Consider the following 16105-nt stretch of genomic DNA (forward strand, 5'->3'; position numbering starts at 1 on the left):
TCATTTTTTTCTTTTTTCCATTTATGAGGTAGAACAGGCTCCTTGTTCTACTTCTTCAGTTAGCTTGAAAATCCTTTAAGACCTGACACACATTAATATTTAATACGAAAAGTAAAGTTTGTTCTTACTTGAAGATTCAGTCTTTCCTTGGTCCCCCATTGAAAAATGGTAATACTGGAAAGGTAATATGGCATTAATTTAAATTCATAAAATTTGTATACATCTGTCATTGCTAACATCAGTCATTGTTTTTAACTGGTAGAGTTTGCCATGCAGAAACATGAAAAGATCCTAAAGGTTCCTTTCCTTGTTTTGAGTGCTGGGGAAGTTAGTTGTGTTTTTTTTTTTTTTAATGAATGTAAACCCTGAAATTTCCTGATCCTGTATGATATATTTGATAGATTGAGAGGTTGACTATGGAAGGTGCAATTATGCATTTGCCTAAGAAAATTCTAAAACAAATCAGATTTTAGGATTGGAAGTTACCTCAGAGCCCATGAAGTCTAACTCTCTTATTTTACTGATGAGGAAACTCAGGTACACAGAGGTAATCACATGGGTATATATAATAATTGATTCTGTTGTAGTAACCTATAAAAAGTCAATTCAATCAACAGGCATCTTTAAAAGTCTTCTTACTACATAGCTAACTTCAAAGCTAACTACAGTGCCAAGTAACTGCATTCGGTGCTGGAAATATAAAGAAAACAATGGCAAAGTCCCTGCCCACAAGGAACTTACATTCTTTGAGGGAGACAACGTGTACACATATAAGCATGTAAAAAATAAATACAAAAATAAGTTCATTGTAGTTAGGGAGGGAAGGCACTAGCAGCTGGGAGGATCAAGGAAGGCCTTTCAGATAAAAGGTGGTGATACTTGAAATTAGTCTTGAGAGAAATAATGAATCCAATGATTTGGAGGGAATGTATTCCAACCATACGGGGATAGCCATTGCAGTGGCACAGGCATGGAAGATGGAATATCATTTATGAAAAATAGCAAGAATCCCAGTTTGGCTACAGTCAAGTACAGGAGGGAAACAATGTGTAACAAAGTTGGAAAGTCAGTTTGAGGCTAAAATGAGAAGAACTTTAAAAACCAAGAAGAAGAATTTATATTTTATCATAGAGGCATTGCATTTTATTGAGTAGAGGAGTAGCATAGTCAGACCTTACTTTAAGGAAATCACTTTGGCAGTTATATTGAGGATAGATTGGAATGAAGAAAGACTTGAGACAGGGAGGTCAATTAGGAAACCAGTAGCTAGGTGAGAGCTGATAAGGACCTGAACCAAGGTTGTGGCTGTATGAGAAGGAAGGAAGAAGGAAAGAAAGGGGGAAGGAAGGAAGTAAAAGAAAGAAAGAAGAAAAGAAAGAAAGAAGTTGAGAGAAGTCGTAAAAGTTGAAATGGCAAGATTTGACAACTAATTGGATATGTAGAGTAAGGAAAATAAGGAATTTTAGGATAACACTGAGGTTGTGATCCTGAGAGACTGGAAAGATAATGACCCTTGACAAGAATCAAGGGTTTGGGAGAGGGGTGGTTTTGTAAATAAAGATGAATTTTGTCTTGGCCGTGTTTGAGATTTCTGTGAGACATCCAGTTTGAAATGTTTAGTAGGCAGTTGATGATGTGGGACTGGAGCATGGGAGAGATGAGAGCTAGATATGTAGAATTGAGAGATCTGCACAGAAATGAGACTTTAATCCATGGCAACTGAAGAGATGACTGAGAGATTGAATAGAGAGAAAAGGAGAGAAACTAAAACAAAGTTTGTATAGGTAGCAGGATTTAGATAATGGTCTGCAAAGGACATGATCAAAATCTGTCTGATTGGTAAGAAAAGAACTGTAACATAGCAATGAAATGACTATCCAGGGTGTAGAAGGCATCCATAGGGAGGCGGTGGTTAAACACGTCAAATGCTGTAGCGAGGTTAAGTAGGATAAGGACTGAGAAAAGACATTGGATTTAGCAATAGAGAGATAATTGGCTATAATAGAACAGTTTAAATTGAGTAATGAGATCAGAAGAGAAGATGGCAAATGGGTCTAGAAGTTAGTGAGAAGAAAGAAAGCAGAAGCAATGAATGTAGGCAACCTTTTTTTAGAGGAGTTTGGCTTAAAAAGAGAAGAGAGAGATAAGATGATAGTAAGAGAGGATGATCAGGTCTGGTAAGGTTTTTTAAAAGGATGGAAAGTATGGGTATTTTGTAGGCGGCAAACAAAGAACTAGTACATAGGGCGAGACTGAAGATTAAAGAGAGAGGAAGATGCCTGCTAGACAATATAAGACTCAAGGATACATGAAGAGGAGTTGGTGCTTGGTGAACAGAAAGGCCACCTCATTATCGGAGACCTGAGAGAATGGGGACTGATGTCAAGGAGTTTTGAGATAAAGAGAAGAGGGAAAGAAGTTGAGTGCAAATGCCCCCCCCCCTTTTTTTCAGTAAGTTGCAAGTTAATATCCTCTAGTGAGACAGTTATAGGGGTGAGGTCTGATAAGGAGAGCAGAGAAGTTTAGAAAATGCTTCTCGGGAGAGTGGGATGGAGAATCAATCAGGGAAGAGTAAAAAAATTGCTTTACCGCAGTGAGATCCTAGCTTAGCTTGGATAACATAAATTTGTAGTGGACCCAGTTAGCCTGGTTGTGTAACTTTCTTTAGTTACTTTCAACAGCAAGTGAATAGGAGGAGTGTAGGTAGATGGTTACAGTAACCCAGAGTTGGAGATCATCATGGATGTTGAGATCCCTTAGGCATTGGGAAAGAAAGGACTGCAAGCTTGAGAAGACAACTTTAGGAGTTATCCAAAGCAGCCACCAAGATCAGGATTGGCTGACGAATTCGAATACAGTGAACAATTCAGCAAATATTTATTAAGTATCTCCTATAATAACTCAGAATTAAGGTCCACAGAGCTCTTTCCCCATAGCAATCCTGTGAGGTAAATGATGCAAGTCTTGACCCCGTTTTGCACGTAAGTAACGGATCTCAAGGAGATTGAACAGCTAGCAAGTGGTCATATAGCTAGCAAGCATCAAATCTGGGATTCAAACTCACAGTTCCTGACTCCAACCATGATATTCTTTCCACTAACTCAGTCATCTAAAGTAAAAGAAAGGAAACAAAAAGCCTCATTAAAGGGGAGAACCAGGATAGACCCTAACACCTATCACCATCAGGGCTCTAAGTCTGGAGGCTCTTAATTGTTGATTGATTGTCACTGCAATTGAACATCCTTTTCTAGATGTTTGTCTAGTGCTGGAACATAATTTATAACAAGTGCTCAAAATCATCTTACTATTCATGCAGGCTTCCTCCAAGTAAAACTATATTTTCAAATTCTGTTGACTTTTGGTTGAGGTGCTTAAGTTCTAAATGTTTTAAAAATTGCCCCTCCAGGTTCCAGAAGTTGTATTGCTCTAAATAAATAGTAATCATGTATAGTCAAATACTCCATATGTTTTAATTATGTCCCCGCAGTTCCAAGGGACTGAATTCTTGATTTATTCCCTACCTCACCTCTCCGAAAGAAAAAAGATTCCATAAACATATGTGTGAAAGGATGTTTTTGATTATTGCAGGCATCCTGTGTTTTTGACCAGGCAAAAAATCCTCAGGGAAATTAGTTCTCTCATTGTTATAGCTAGTATTCAATGTCCTTTACTTCCTCTGTTCACTATGAGAAACAGCTTGTTGAGTGACAGGAAGAAAGTTACTTGCATATCATCAGAGGGGGCATGTAAATGGTGAGAGAGCCATTGCTAAGAGACAAACCAAACTTTCAATAGGAAACATTCAGCAATCTTAGCACTGCTTGTCTGGTAACATGGTTTCCATGAAGCTCAGTGTCTCCTGGGCACAACAGTCTTCTCTGGGAAGTCTGGTCAGTAAAGTGGTCAAAGGGCTACTTTGTTCTATCTAGCACAATGTCACCATTCCCTGGGCCAAGTTGACCAAAAGCCAAGGTCAAAACTGAGGCAGGTAGCCTTGCCAGTCATACCAATTGACAACTTCATTTGGCCTTAGTTGCGTTAGGGGTAGAGAGAATGGGTTCCATGTTTTTTCTGCCTTTTTAGAAAGAAGCCTCATATGCCTTCCTTCTTAATTGCTTCCAGTGTCTAAAAAACCCAACCAGCAGAATTGATTTGCCAGGGGTTTGGGAAGGGAGCAGGAGCTTGGGCGGGAGGAGGGTTGAAGGGAATGCTGTAATTGTAACAGAATTGGTTGTAGTCTAGTGCTTTGTATGTGCTTGTCCTTTCCATGGAGTTTTATAGTTCTAGACTGTGCCTACATAACAGCAACAGAGTCTGCCTTTGTTTAAAAGTATCTGTGCCCTTGTGTAGGAAAGTTGGCTGTTCAACAGTGACCTATGCGTTTCACATTTTAGACTACGTCAAGCTAACTAGACAAAGCTCTTGTGACGTGGTGGAACTGTCCTTTCTCAAACCCACTTCCCATATACCCAGCTTTCTCCTAGATGATTCTAGTTAATTTTTTGTTGCTGTTGTTCAGTTGTTTCAGTCCCCACTGACTCTTCGTGACCCCATTTGGTGTTTTCTTGGCAGAGATACTGGAGTGGTTTGCCATTTCCTTCATTTTACAGATGAGGAAACTGAGGCAAACAGGATTAAATGACTAGCCAAGGGGCACACAGTAAATGTCTGAGGTCAGATTTGAATTCAAGAAGATGAGTATTCCTAACTCCAGGCTAGGCACTCTATTTACTTCGCCACCTAACTGCTCCTCCTACTTGCATTAGATCCAGGTAAAATTACATGAGGGCAGCCCTGTTTGTTTGACTGCAGGAGTTGTCTTTTCTAATGAAAGTTTTCATAAGCAGAATACACAGTAATAACTGAAAAATGGGCTTAGGCCCTTTAGCAGTGATGTCTGCATTAACAGACTAGTTCTCTTCCCCCCAAAACACATACCTTTGGCATAACTAGTACTTTTGTCTTTGAAGCACTTTGTGGGTAGAGCAGGAAAACTAGGAAGAAATTAGTCCATTTCTACTCTAGGGAGGGAGAGGAGACTGCTGCTTAGAACCCAAGTGCCCCTTCACCTCATTCCCTGTACCTCCCCTTCTCAACGCATATTTCTCAGAAATGGAACCAGAGTTTGTCATTGTCCATGTGCCAGGGTTGCTACATGTTCAGTAGTGACCCTTGCTGGATGTTGGTGTTTTTGTCATCTTCTTCTAAAATGCAATCGTTTGTGAAAGTCTGGAACATTTATTGTAAATTACCTAAAATACAATAACTTCAGTTCCACTTGTGCAAAAACATGATTAATTGCTATGGTTTCTCAGTCTACCCCTCAATTCCAAGAGGCCCCTCTTATACAAGTATAATCTAATGTCCATAGATCTCATTGAGCTCCTCTCACAATTATTTCGTGTAATATAAAGTATTCCAGCATTACATATTTTTCCCCAGCATTATATATTAAGTCCACTGGGAATCACTCCCATGGTTTATTATGATCCCAGTTACTATACTGAAGACCTTAATCGGATTAAAAAAAAATCCTTGTAGGCTTATTTGAGAGTAGATGAGACTCCCGGTGGGCTAGAAAATGTGTAATTCCCCATCTCCACCCCTCCCCCTCCCCATCAAACTTAAGAACTTTTTATTTTGTTAATTTGCAGGGTGGAGCCTCCCCCAACTGCCTCTTTATGAAATGAAGGTAACCTGCCTTCTTGAAGGCTCTACTAGAGGAGAGGAAGCTGGCAGGTTCCACCAAGCTAGAAAGGCTTCATGGAATGGCCTCCATGATGGATTGTTAGTCTGACTTCATAGCACCAGTTCGGAGAGGTCCATTGCCAGCCAGGTTGGCTAGGGGGATGAATTTTTCAGCCACAGCAACTCTTAGGAGTATCTATAAAGTCATAGAAGCCTTGCAGCTCTGAATCGGTCCCCAAAAGGAAGGACCCCCACCCTACAAAGTCATGGCACTTTAAAGGTTTGGAGGATGGCAGAAGAAGAGATGCTTTAAGTTTATTGAAGGATATTTTTTGTTGTTGTTTTCTTTTGTGCTTTCATATACATGTATGCATCAGAAACAATCAAACTAAATAAGTACTTTCCAAATCTTCTATACCATTAAGATAATTAACTTATAGGGAGAAATGGGAGATGAGGACTGGAACTGAAATCTCAGTGCTAGAGAAGAGCTTTGTCAGCTAAAGCCAGCAAAGATCTGAGTCTTTTGCCCCCTGGCCATTTCTATCAAATGTATACAACAGAGAGATTTCTAACCAACAATTTGGAAATTACCTAAGGACCTCTGAGCAGTAAATTAACTGATTGCTGCTGCCACTGCTATTACTGCTGCTGATAGAGCTAAAATCTGCTTGGATATACTGTGCTTTCTCTGCATAAGAATGCCTTTTGCAATATTTTAACTCCTTCAGGCGTGGGGGAACCTTTGACCTTGAGGCCACATGTGCAGCCCTTTGCATCCAAAAGGGACCTAGAGGTCCACATGTCACCTCAAGGCCACAGGTTCCCCACCCCTGCCATAGCCTATAAGGAGGGAAGTTATAACAGTGAATGACCCTGGGCAAGCCACTGTAAAAATAAGGGGTTTAAAATCAGTGACCTCTGAGGTCCCTTCTAGCTCCAACTTTATGATTCTGGATGAGTTTTAAATCTTACCCATCCTCCAAGGCAGCTGGTGCTGCAGTGGATAGAATTCTAGGCCTGGAGTCAGATAGCCTGAGTTTAAATCCAGCCTCAGACACTTACTAGTTGTTCGATCCTCAGCAAGTCACTTAACCTCAGTTTCCTCAACTGTAAAATGGTGACAATAATAGCAATAGGATTGTTGTTAGGATCAAATGAGATAATATTTGATTAAGAAAAAAAAGCTCCTCCCAGAGGAGTTGTATGCTTTGTCTCATATCACTGAGCTTTATTTTTCTTGAGTCTAATGACACATGCAGTTCTGCTCTGTTGAGGAGACCTACCCTGGCCACCATACTTCCTTCCTTCCATGGCTCTAGTAATTTAGAGTAGCCTCAAAACATGTATTTAGACAATCCTGCCTATTTAAAACTAGGCTCCTTTGATAGGATGGCTTTTCATAGAACCCTTTTTGAACTGGCATCAGTGATCAAGCTTTAATTGATATCTAACAAAAGGACATTTCTGGAATGCATGGATTCTCCTGTGGAACTAGCAATATCCTAATTCTAGAAGGGATCTTAGATCTGTTTGTTTTCTACCAAGGGATGACTCTGGACTCCTCTGATTTAATTTCTAGGAGGGTAGGTCTCCCTTTCCCTAATGCTGTTTTCCTTTTTCCCAAAGAGTGTTAAATAAATCTATATAGATGAAGTCTGGAGAAATCTGACCCAATTTAAATATGGCTAGTTGAAACCTCACTTTTTCTAAAGCATGACTAATTTGCATTCTAATAAGTTTGGTATTATCTCTAGTTGGTCAAGCATTAATTGAGAGAACATAAAGGGGGCATCTATCCAATTTTTGACTTTGAATATTTGAGACTGTAACCTCTGACCCGTGGAATACATTTACTCCTAAATCTTGCCCTTGTAGAGTAAATGCTTCAGACCTTTTATGTTTCTCTTCTCACCAGTTTTCTCCCTTGTCACTGATAAGGGAAATACAGAGATGGGTCCTTTTTTTGTTTTGGGAGGAAATTTGTGAAATTTTAAAATCTTATGATAATCAAACCTGCCCAGGCTAGTGAAAAGCTATACACAGAGTCTCACCAGATCACATTCCAGCTTGAAGCTTCACAGTATCCCTCCCTGGCTGCCCATTTGGGATATAACTAGGAGAATATAATTCCTGCTATTTTTGCACCCTGTCCAGTCAGATTGGTCTGGGCATTGCTCCATTCTTATTTGCAGATTAAATGCCTTATATTAAGTTTTAATTAAATGCTGTATAATTCTCCTGCCCTTCAATAATTTCCACACTTATCTTTTAAAAGCATTTGGGTTTTAAAAATAGCCTCTAAGTCATCATATGATATTGAAGTTCATGTAATTATAGCAAGTGAAAATTCTTTTTTTTGTTGTTCTTTTGAATTTCTTCAAAATAAATGAATGAAATAATAAGGACAAAAAAAGTTAAAATTGGGATTTTTCAAAGAATAAGAAAAGATAACTACTACAGTGTGCCAAAGTCAGCATGGGAAATTCATTGACTCTTCTTGAACAATCAAAGTGTCAAACTTGACACTAGAGTGATTGGAAGATGAAAGCATGTGCTTGAAATAGTGGATCTGAGATTGGACAGAGGACATAATAATGAACTTAGTGTCAACTTGTCTTTCGCTATACAAGCAAGAGGGAAATCAAACTCCACAGAATATCAACCAATCCATACAACCCTAGACACTTACTCTAAAAAGTACTTAAAATTATAATATAAACCCACTGACTGACCACTATTTGGATTGAGTTGAGTAGAAAGATATCTTCACTAACATGTGATTATACGCCATGATGCCGATTCAAAACCGTCACTATAGAACAGCTAAGTTTAGGAACTTCATAGCTCTTTGTTTAGGACAAATGCTCCTGCCAACTGACCCTTGTAGTAGAGGACAGCCTCTAAGGTTCAATTATAATTAAGTTGACTGCTGTTATCCATAGACTTTGCCAAAGAAGAATCAAGTTGGAACAACACCTTTTAGCCTATAGCATGCATTCTTTTGGGTGAGATGTAGTAACATCTCCTAGTAGGTCCTAATGCCTTGGAAAGACCTACAAATGTCATGGATTCCATTTTTTATTCCTACTCCCTCACTCTTCTCAAAAATCTACTTATTATTGTCGTTCATTTGTTTTTAGTCGTATCTGATTCTTCATGACTCTATTTGAGGTTTTCTTGGCAAAGATACTGGAGTGTTTAGCCATTTCCTTCTCCAGCTCATTTTATAGATGAGGAAACTGAGGCAAACAGTGTTGAATGACTTACTAGAGTCAAACAGATAGTGTCTGAGTCTGGATTTGAATTCAGGAAGTTGAGTTTTCTTCACTTCAAGCCCAGCACTCTATCTATCGTACCACCTAGCTGCCCCTACTTATTTCATCATCATCCAAAAGAGGGGTTAGTATGGTGGATTGCAAAAAGTGTTGGACCAGGAATCAATAGTCTTGAATAGTCCTAGCTTGGCCACTAGCCGCACAACCTTGAAAAATTCATTGAATTTACTTAGTCCCCTATTTCTTCATCTGTAAAAAGAAGAGATTGAATTTGATGATCTCTAAGGCCTTTTCCAGGTCTCACATTTTATGATTCAATGTATTAATTGACCATATATTGACTTTTCCAATTAAGCCATCAGAATCTCCAGGCTATCAAATACTTGCTTGAAAATCTAGGCAATGCCTGTTACATATTTATTGCATTGAACTGATTTCATGACCCAATGAAGTAAGATTTCTTTCTTGGTACAGCTGGGTCCCCATTAATGCAAATAATGAATACTCTAAGTCGTCTAATTCACACTGTGTATTTCCATTGTGCTGTAACCAATTGCCATATTTTACGTAATTATAACTTCAAATTATGCAAATTCAAATACATGGGACCATTTCAGGAGATTCAGGGGACGTCACTGTATTTGTTTATTAATTTCTATACTTTCATTTGATTTATCCATATTCAGGATTTACTTGACTTAAGTTATAAACCAGACATTTTGTGGACTGCAGGGATACCTGGACCCATTTAAACTTAAATATCCACAAATGAGAGTGGGAAAAATCTAGACACTTGTCTCAGAAAGTGCACTGAGATCCAGCATGTGACCAATATTACATCAATGTTGAGGATCCTGAATAATATGTCCTAAAAGACTGCGAAAAGAATTATGGTTCCAATGTTTTCACCTTTGTATCTCTAAAGTAAGGTAGTAGAAATGAGGAAGGGAGGAGGGAAGATAGAAACTATTAGCATACGTAGCATCTGTTGTGAAATGGAGCTATTATATTATTTTGACACTATCTTTCTGATTTCATAGGAAAGGTTACTTGGGTGTCCAAGTGCTAAATTTTCATATCTGATTCTCGTATAAGCTGAACCCTGGAACACTGAACTTACACTGAGCTAATGCAGATTTCTAGTTTCCATAGCAGCAAATCTACTGCTTGTGCTTAATAAGTGAAAACTAGAGCAAGCAATTGCTACTTGCCTCTTTTTTTTTTTAAAAAAAAAGACCTAGGTCTCTATATTATTTTTAAGAGCAAAAATGCTAGGCCTAGGGTGAAAACTTCCTCTTCTCTCCGAAAAAAAAAATCTGTTAAATGAACCTGGCCTCATCCAGAGGAAGTGATAGACCGTATTAGTAGGCTGGGAGCTTGGTGTTTAATCCTGTTTTCCTAATTAAATGGTAAATGGCTTTTTATAAGCTATAGTCAAAGAGGTTAGGTTTCTCTCCTCTAGGGTTATGACGATGAGCAGTTTGTTTGGGGTTTACAGTAATGAATATTTTGATTGTTTGCTGATGAGTTGGCGTTTGGATTGCCTGGCACAGAGCCCAGTACCTGTTACAATTGGTTTTAGTCTTTTAACAGAAATGACAGTGTGGTATCTTCCTCATTTTCCCTTCCCCCTATTTCACCTTATCACCCTCCAAACTCACACCTCTCTGCAAAGGCATATTTTGTTAGCAAAGGAAGGTCCAACAAAGTCCATCTTCCATCCAGCTACAGGGAGAAAAGTCATGGACATTTTTTCTATTGGAGAATCCACCTACTTTTTTTTGTTTAAGATCATTTCAACCAAGCTTTTAAAAGGACAGAGACAACTGTGGAATATATGGTAAGAGAGGGCAGCTGGCAAGTAAATAAAACCTGAAGTTACTGGGCTGTTTAGCCTAGAGAAGATGTAGGAGGTACAGGATGGCTGTCTTTAATTATCTGAACAGTTGTTGGGGGCCAAGGGATTAGATATGTTCTGCTTAGTGCCAGAGGAACAACCTAGGAACAGTGGGTGCCATTGCAGAGAGGCGAATTCTAGCTCTGTGCAAGGCAAAAAATCCTAACAGAGCTGTTTAAACATGGAGTACAGGGTTTTCCTTGGGAAGCAGTGGTTTTGCCCTCACGAAAGATCTACAAGCAATGCCTGGATGAACACTTATTGGATCTCATTGGAAGGGGATCCATTACAGGTGTAAATTGAATTAAGTGACAGTAAAGTCCCTACCAATCCTGAGATCCTAAGATTCTGTGACATTGGTGGACCCTATGAGCAGGTAGATGGTACAATCACCTGGAGTCAGAAAGACTCATCTTCCTGAGTTCAAATGTGACCTCAGACACTTACTAGCTGTATGACCCTGAGTAAGTCACTTAACCCTGTTTGCCTCAGTTTCCTCATTTGTAAAATGAGCCGGAGAAGGAAATGGCAAACCACTCCAGTATCTTTACCAAGAAAATCCCAGAAGGGGTCACAAAGAGTCAGATATGACTGAACCACAATAACAGGAGCAGGTTTACCAAATCAGATTCTCTTCCCTCTTAATGAGGCGCACAATGGATAGAGTCCTGCACCAGTATGACCCTGGGCAAGTCACTTAATCTCTCTTAGCCTCAATTTCCCTATCTGCAAATGGGGATAACAATAGCCCCTACCTCCCAGAGTTATATAGTGAAATTCAAATGAGATTACATGTAAAGTGCTTTGTAGACTTTAAAGTGATATGTAGATGCTAGTTACGATGATAATCATGATCATGCTGAACTTTTATGATCAATGGAGATGTTTTACTCGTTTAGCCAGTTTGACCACATAAGTTATTAGATTCATATATTAAATTAAAAGAGTGACTTTATTCAAACACCAGGAAAAATGAGAATAATATTGCTGATAGAATTCCAATAGAATAAACATCACCATTAGGACACTGATTTGGGATCCAAATCTGTTTTTAATGATTCATTTTTTTTATTTTTATTTTTATTTTATTTTATTTTATTTTTTATTTATTTTATATTTATTTATTTATATTTATATTTATTTATTTTATTAGATTTTTTTTTATAAATTTACTTTGATTTATCAACAATCACTTCCATAAGCTTTTGAGTTTTAAATTTTTCTCTCCCTCCCTCCCCACCTCTTTCCCCAATGCAATTTGATATAGGCTATACATATACATTCCTATTAAACATTTTCACATTAGTGATGTTGTAAGGAAGAATTAGAACCAAAGGAAGGAACCACAAGAAAGAGAAAACAAAACAAAACAGAAGAAAAAAAATAGCAAATAGTATGCTTCAATCTACATTCAGACTCCACAGTTCTTTCTTTGGATGTGGATAGCATTTTCCATCATGAGACCTTTGGAAATGTCTTAGATCCTTGTATTGCTGAGAAAGGCTAAGTCTATCAATGTTAGTCATCATACAGCATGGCTGTTACTATGTAAAATGTTCTCCTGGTTCTGCTCACTTCACTCAGCATCAGTCTATTTTTTATGTTTTTAATGATTCATTTGTTAAAAGAAAAGATATGGTTTTGGTGAAGTTGGTTTCACAGAGAGAATGTCTAACTCATAACCCAGGAACAGAAACTGCTGGTGTAAAGCACCAGAACAGGAGACAGGAGATGCAGAATGGGTGTAGGGGAGGATTTGGGAAGAATTCCCGAGTAAAGGGGAATCTATAGTGTAGCATCATAAACTAGAAGTAACTGAGACGGCATCAGCATATGGGATTACACAACCAGGTTTTAGGAAATACTTTGGACTAAGGGGTGCTTGAATTACCAAGTACCCTGCCAAAGACTGGGAAAAATACCTCACAAAAAGAAATTCAGGGGGCAGCTAGGTGGCGCAGTGGATAGAGCACTGGCCCTGAAGTCAGGAGGACCTGAGTTCAAATCCGGCCTCAGACCAAACACTCGACACTTACTAGCTGTGTGACCCTGAGCAAGTCACTTAACCCCAATTGCCTAAAACAAAACCAAAAAAAACAAAACCAAAAAAAAAAAAAAGAAAGAAATTCAGTAGCATACCAAGACCAAAGGAAATGAAAATGCATATAAGAGCAGAAAATTCTGATCCAAGAGGAACAGCATTTCCTAGTGGTTTGTCTTATGTAAGTCACTTTCCCTTCAAAATGTTAACTAACCCAGCTATAAAATGGGTACTCTAATAATGACATACTATGATGGACTGCTAAAGAGAATAGCAAATGAAAATAATTGTAAAGAGTCTGGTTAATTATAGAGTGCTATTTTATTTAGGAACTGTAGCCTGGTGGGTAGAAGGTTGGCCTGGGAGTTTAGATAAACTTGGGTTCAAATCCCACCTTAGATACATACTGTTTGTATGGTACCCTGGTAAAGTCATTTAATTACTTTAAGTAATTATTGATTACCTTCTATCTATTCTGTGTATAAACTTTAAGTAACTAGTTATTTACATGCTGATTCTCCTTTTAGAACATATATTCCTTGACGGCAAGGGCAACTTTTTACCCTTTTTTGCACTTAGGGGAAGGAGGGGAAAAATAAACATTTATCAGGAGCCTACTACATGCAAGGCACTAAGCATTTTGCAAATATATCATTTAATCCTCATAACAACCCTTTGAAGTAGGTGCTATTATTATCCCCATTTTACAAATGAGGAAATTGAAGCAAAGGTTAAGTGAGTCGCTCGGGGTCACACAGCTAGTAAGTGTCTGAGGCTGGATTTGAACTCAGGTCTTCCTGACTCTAGGATCAATCTGGAAGACTGCCTGACTATTCATTGTCATGGCATCTCTTTAAGACAGGGTGTTTTCTTTTTTAAATAATTTAATTTTTTTCTAATAAAATTTATTTCTCTCTCTTCCACCTTTCCCCCATTGGGGGTGGGGGAAGACAAACCAAATGCTAGTAACAAATATGTACAGTAAAGCAAAACAAATCCCCACATTATCTATGCCAAAAAAACCCCCATATATTGCTGTCTACACCCTAAATTCATCACCTCTTTGTTAGGGGTGGGTAGGATATTTGATCATTGGTCCTATGGAATCATGGTTGGTCACCTCATTGATCAAAGTTCTTATTTCATGAAAGTTGTGTGACTTTGTAGTGTTATTATTGTTGTATAAATTGTTTGGTTTCTGCTTACTTCATTCTGCATCAGTTCATGGGTCTTCCCAGGTTTCTCTGAAATAGACCCTTTCAGCATTTCACATGGAACAATAATATTCCATGACATCCATGTACTATAATTTGTTTAACCATTCACCAATTGATAGGTACCTCCTTAGATTCTAGTTTTTTGTCAATACAAAAAGGTCTGCCACAAATATTTTTGTACATATGGGGCTTTTTCCTCCCTCTTCCATCTCTTTGGTTACTAGATGAATCTGTTATGACATCTTGACCTAGGCATTGTGTAGGGTCTGTTTATTTTTCTATTTATTTTTTTTTATTATAGGTCTAGTAGAATTATCACTGGTTTAAAATATATGTATGCACAGTCAAATGATTGGGGTGGGACAGGGAGGGGTCAAAGAACATTGAGTTTGACATCAAAACACTTGGGTTCAATTTGTACCAATCACTTAATAACTATGTAACTGGGCAAGTCAGTTATGGATCAAGTTAAGTTATTGTTCCACTTTCAGCTTACCTGTCTCTCTCACACCTATCAGTGAGATGTTGGTTATTAATCTGAAAACTTTTGAATTTTTTAAAAAATATTTTGATGACTTTATTTCAATTTAATTGATTTCTTTTTTTTTAATCCTACTTATTACTTATTTATTTTGAGAAGGAATCCATAACTCTTTGCCAGACTTCCATAGAGGTCCATGACACCAAAAAAGGTTAAGAACCCCCTTCTTTAAGATTGTAAGTTGCAGAACTATTGCCAATCTGCACTGGTCAAGGGAATTTCTTCACCACAAGGGAAATGTCTTCACCAGGAGTTCCCTGCCCCAAAGAGGTCATACATCTAGACTTAATGAATTAAAATGTTTAGTCCTTCTAGGTGGTTGTGATTTCGATCCTCAAGGTCTACCCCATTACCTGTCTTCTGTCATTGCCAGTCTATTGAGAATGGTTTGCTCATGTACCTCTTGTTTTTTTTTTTCTTTTCATATATTTCAGGAATAGAACTTTGTCCTCCTGGACATCGGTTCATGATCACAATGGTGGCAAGCTTCATAGCTATGGCAGGACAGTTCCTTATGCCAGGCTTGGCAGCCCTCTGCAGGGATTGGCAGGTCCTCCAGGCTCTCATCATCTGCCCTTTCCTCCTGATGCTTCTCTACTGGTCGTAAGTATTAATTTCTCTCTTCCCAAGGGACAATACCGAATTCCTTTGGGGTAAGGGAAGGAGACCAGATTTACTTCTCTTGTCTGGAGATGAATTTAATATCAACTGACATTGAATATCAACTCAATTTAATAAACATTTATTAAGTGCCTATTGTGTGGCAGACACAATACACATTTATTGAGTGCCCACTACTTGCTGTTGGACATAGTCAACAATAATCATATGGCATAAGGTAGTAGTGTTAAACTCAATAGAAATGGGGACCACTGCAGTTTTCATATTGACTTAGAAAACTGCATATTAATATTATCTGTGTTCTATTGTATTTTTATTCATTTTTTAAAATATTTCCCAATTACATTTTAATCTGATTTGACTGCATTGGAGAGTGTTGCAGGCAGCATGTTTCGACACCCCTGGTGTAAGACATTTTTCTTGCTCTTAAAGAACTTAGAATTTCTCACTAATTTCTGCATTTTCCTGTTGACAGTTTTAAGGGGAATTCAAATGTTTGAGGGAGAAATAGGAGATGGTAAGGAAACAAGCTTTGATGGTGGGAAATCCCTTTTAGTTAGTAGATGAGTCTATTATGATACCTTGTGCTTGGCTTTGTGGAGTCTGTTTATTTTTTTATTTTTTTTATTACTTATTATTTCATTCATACATATACTTTCACTCTTTGGCCTGCTATTTTTGTTTCATTTTGATTCCACTTACCTCTTTCAGTGAAGTGAGAAATGGGGGGGGGGGATTATCTCATCCTCTTCTTACACTCCTTATTCTCCATCCCCTTCACCTTTTATCTCCCCTTTTCTTCTATACTCTATTTAATTCTAC

General features: G+C 38.1%; 1 protein-coding gene across 1 annotated transcript in view; it reads left to right on the forward strand.

Moving 5' to 3' along the window:
• Positions 1 to 16105, forward strand: part of SLC22A23 (solute carrier family 22 member 23) — a 269943-nt gene that overhangs the window by 173746 nt on the left and 80092 nt on the right. The window contains exon 4 of the mRNA XM_027840467.1: positions 15097 to 15265. Within this exon, the coding sequence (XP_027696268.1) occupies positions 15097 to 15265 (169 nt within the window). The remainder of the gene's footprint in view (positions 1 to 15096; positions 15266 to 16105) is intronic.

Source organism: Vombatus ursinus, unplaced genomic scaffold (assembly GCF_900497805.2).
Source record: "Vombatus ursinus unplaced genomic scaffold, bare-nosed wombat genome assembly UNPS02000577.1, whole genome shotgun sequence".
In the NCBI taxonomy this organism is placed as follows: domain Eukaryota; kingdom Metazoa; phylum Chordata; class Mammalia; order Diprotodontia; family Vombatidae; genus Vombatus; species Vombatus ursinus.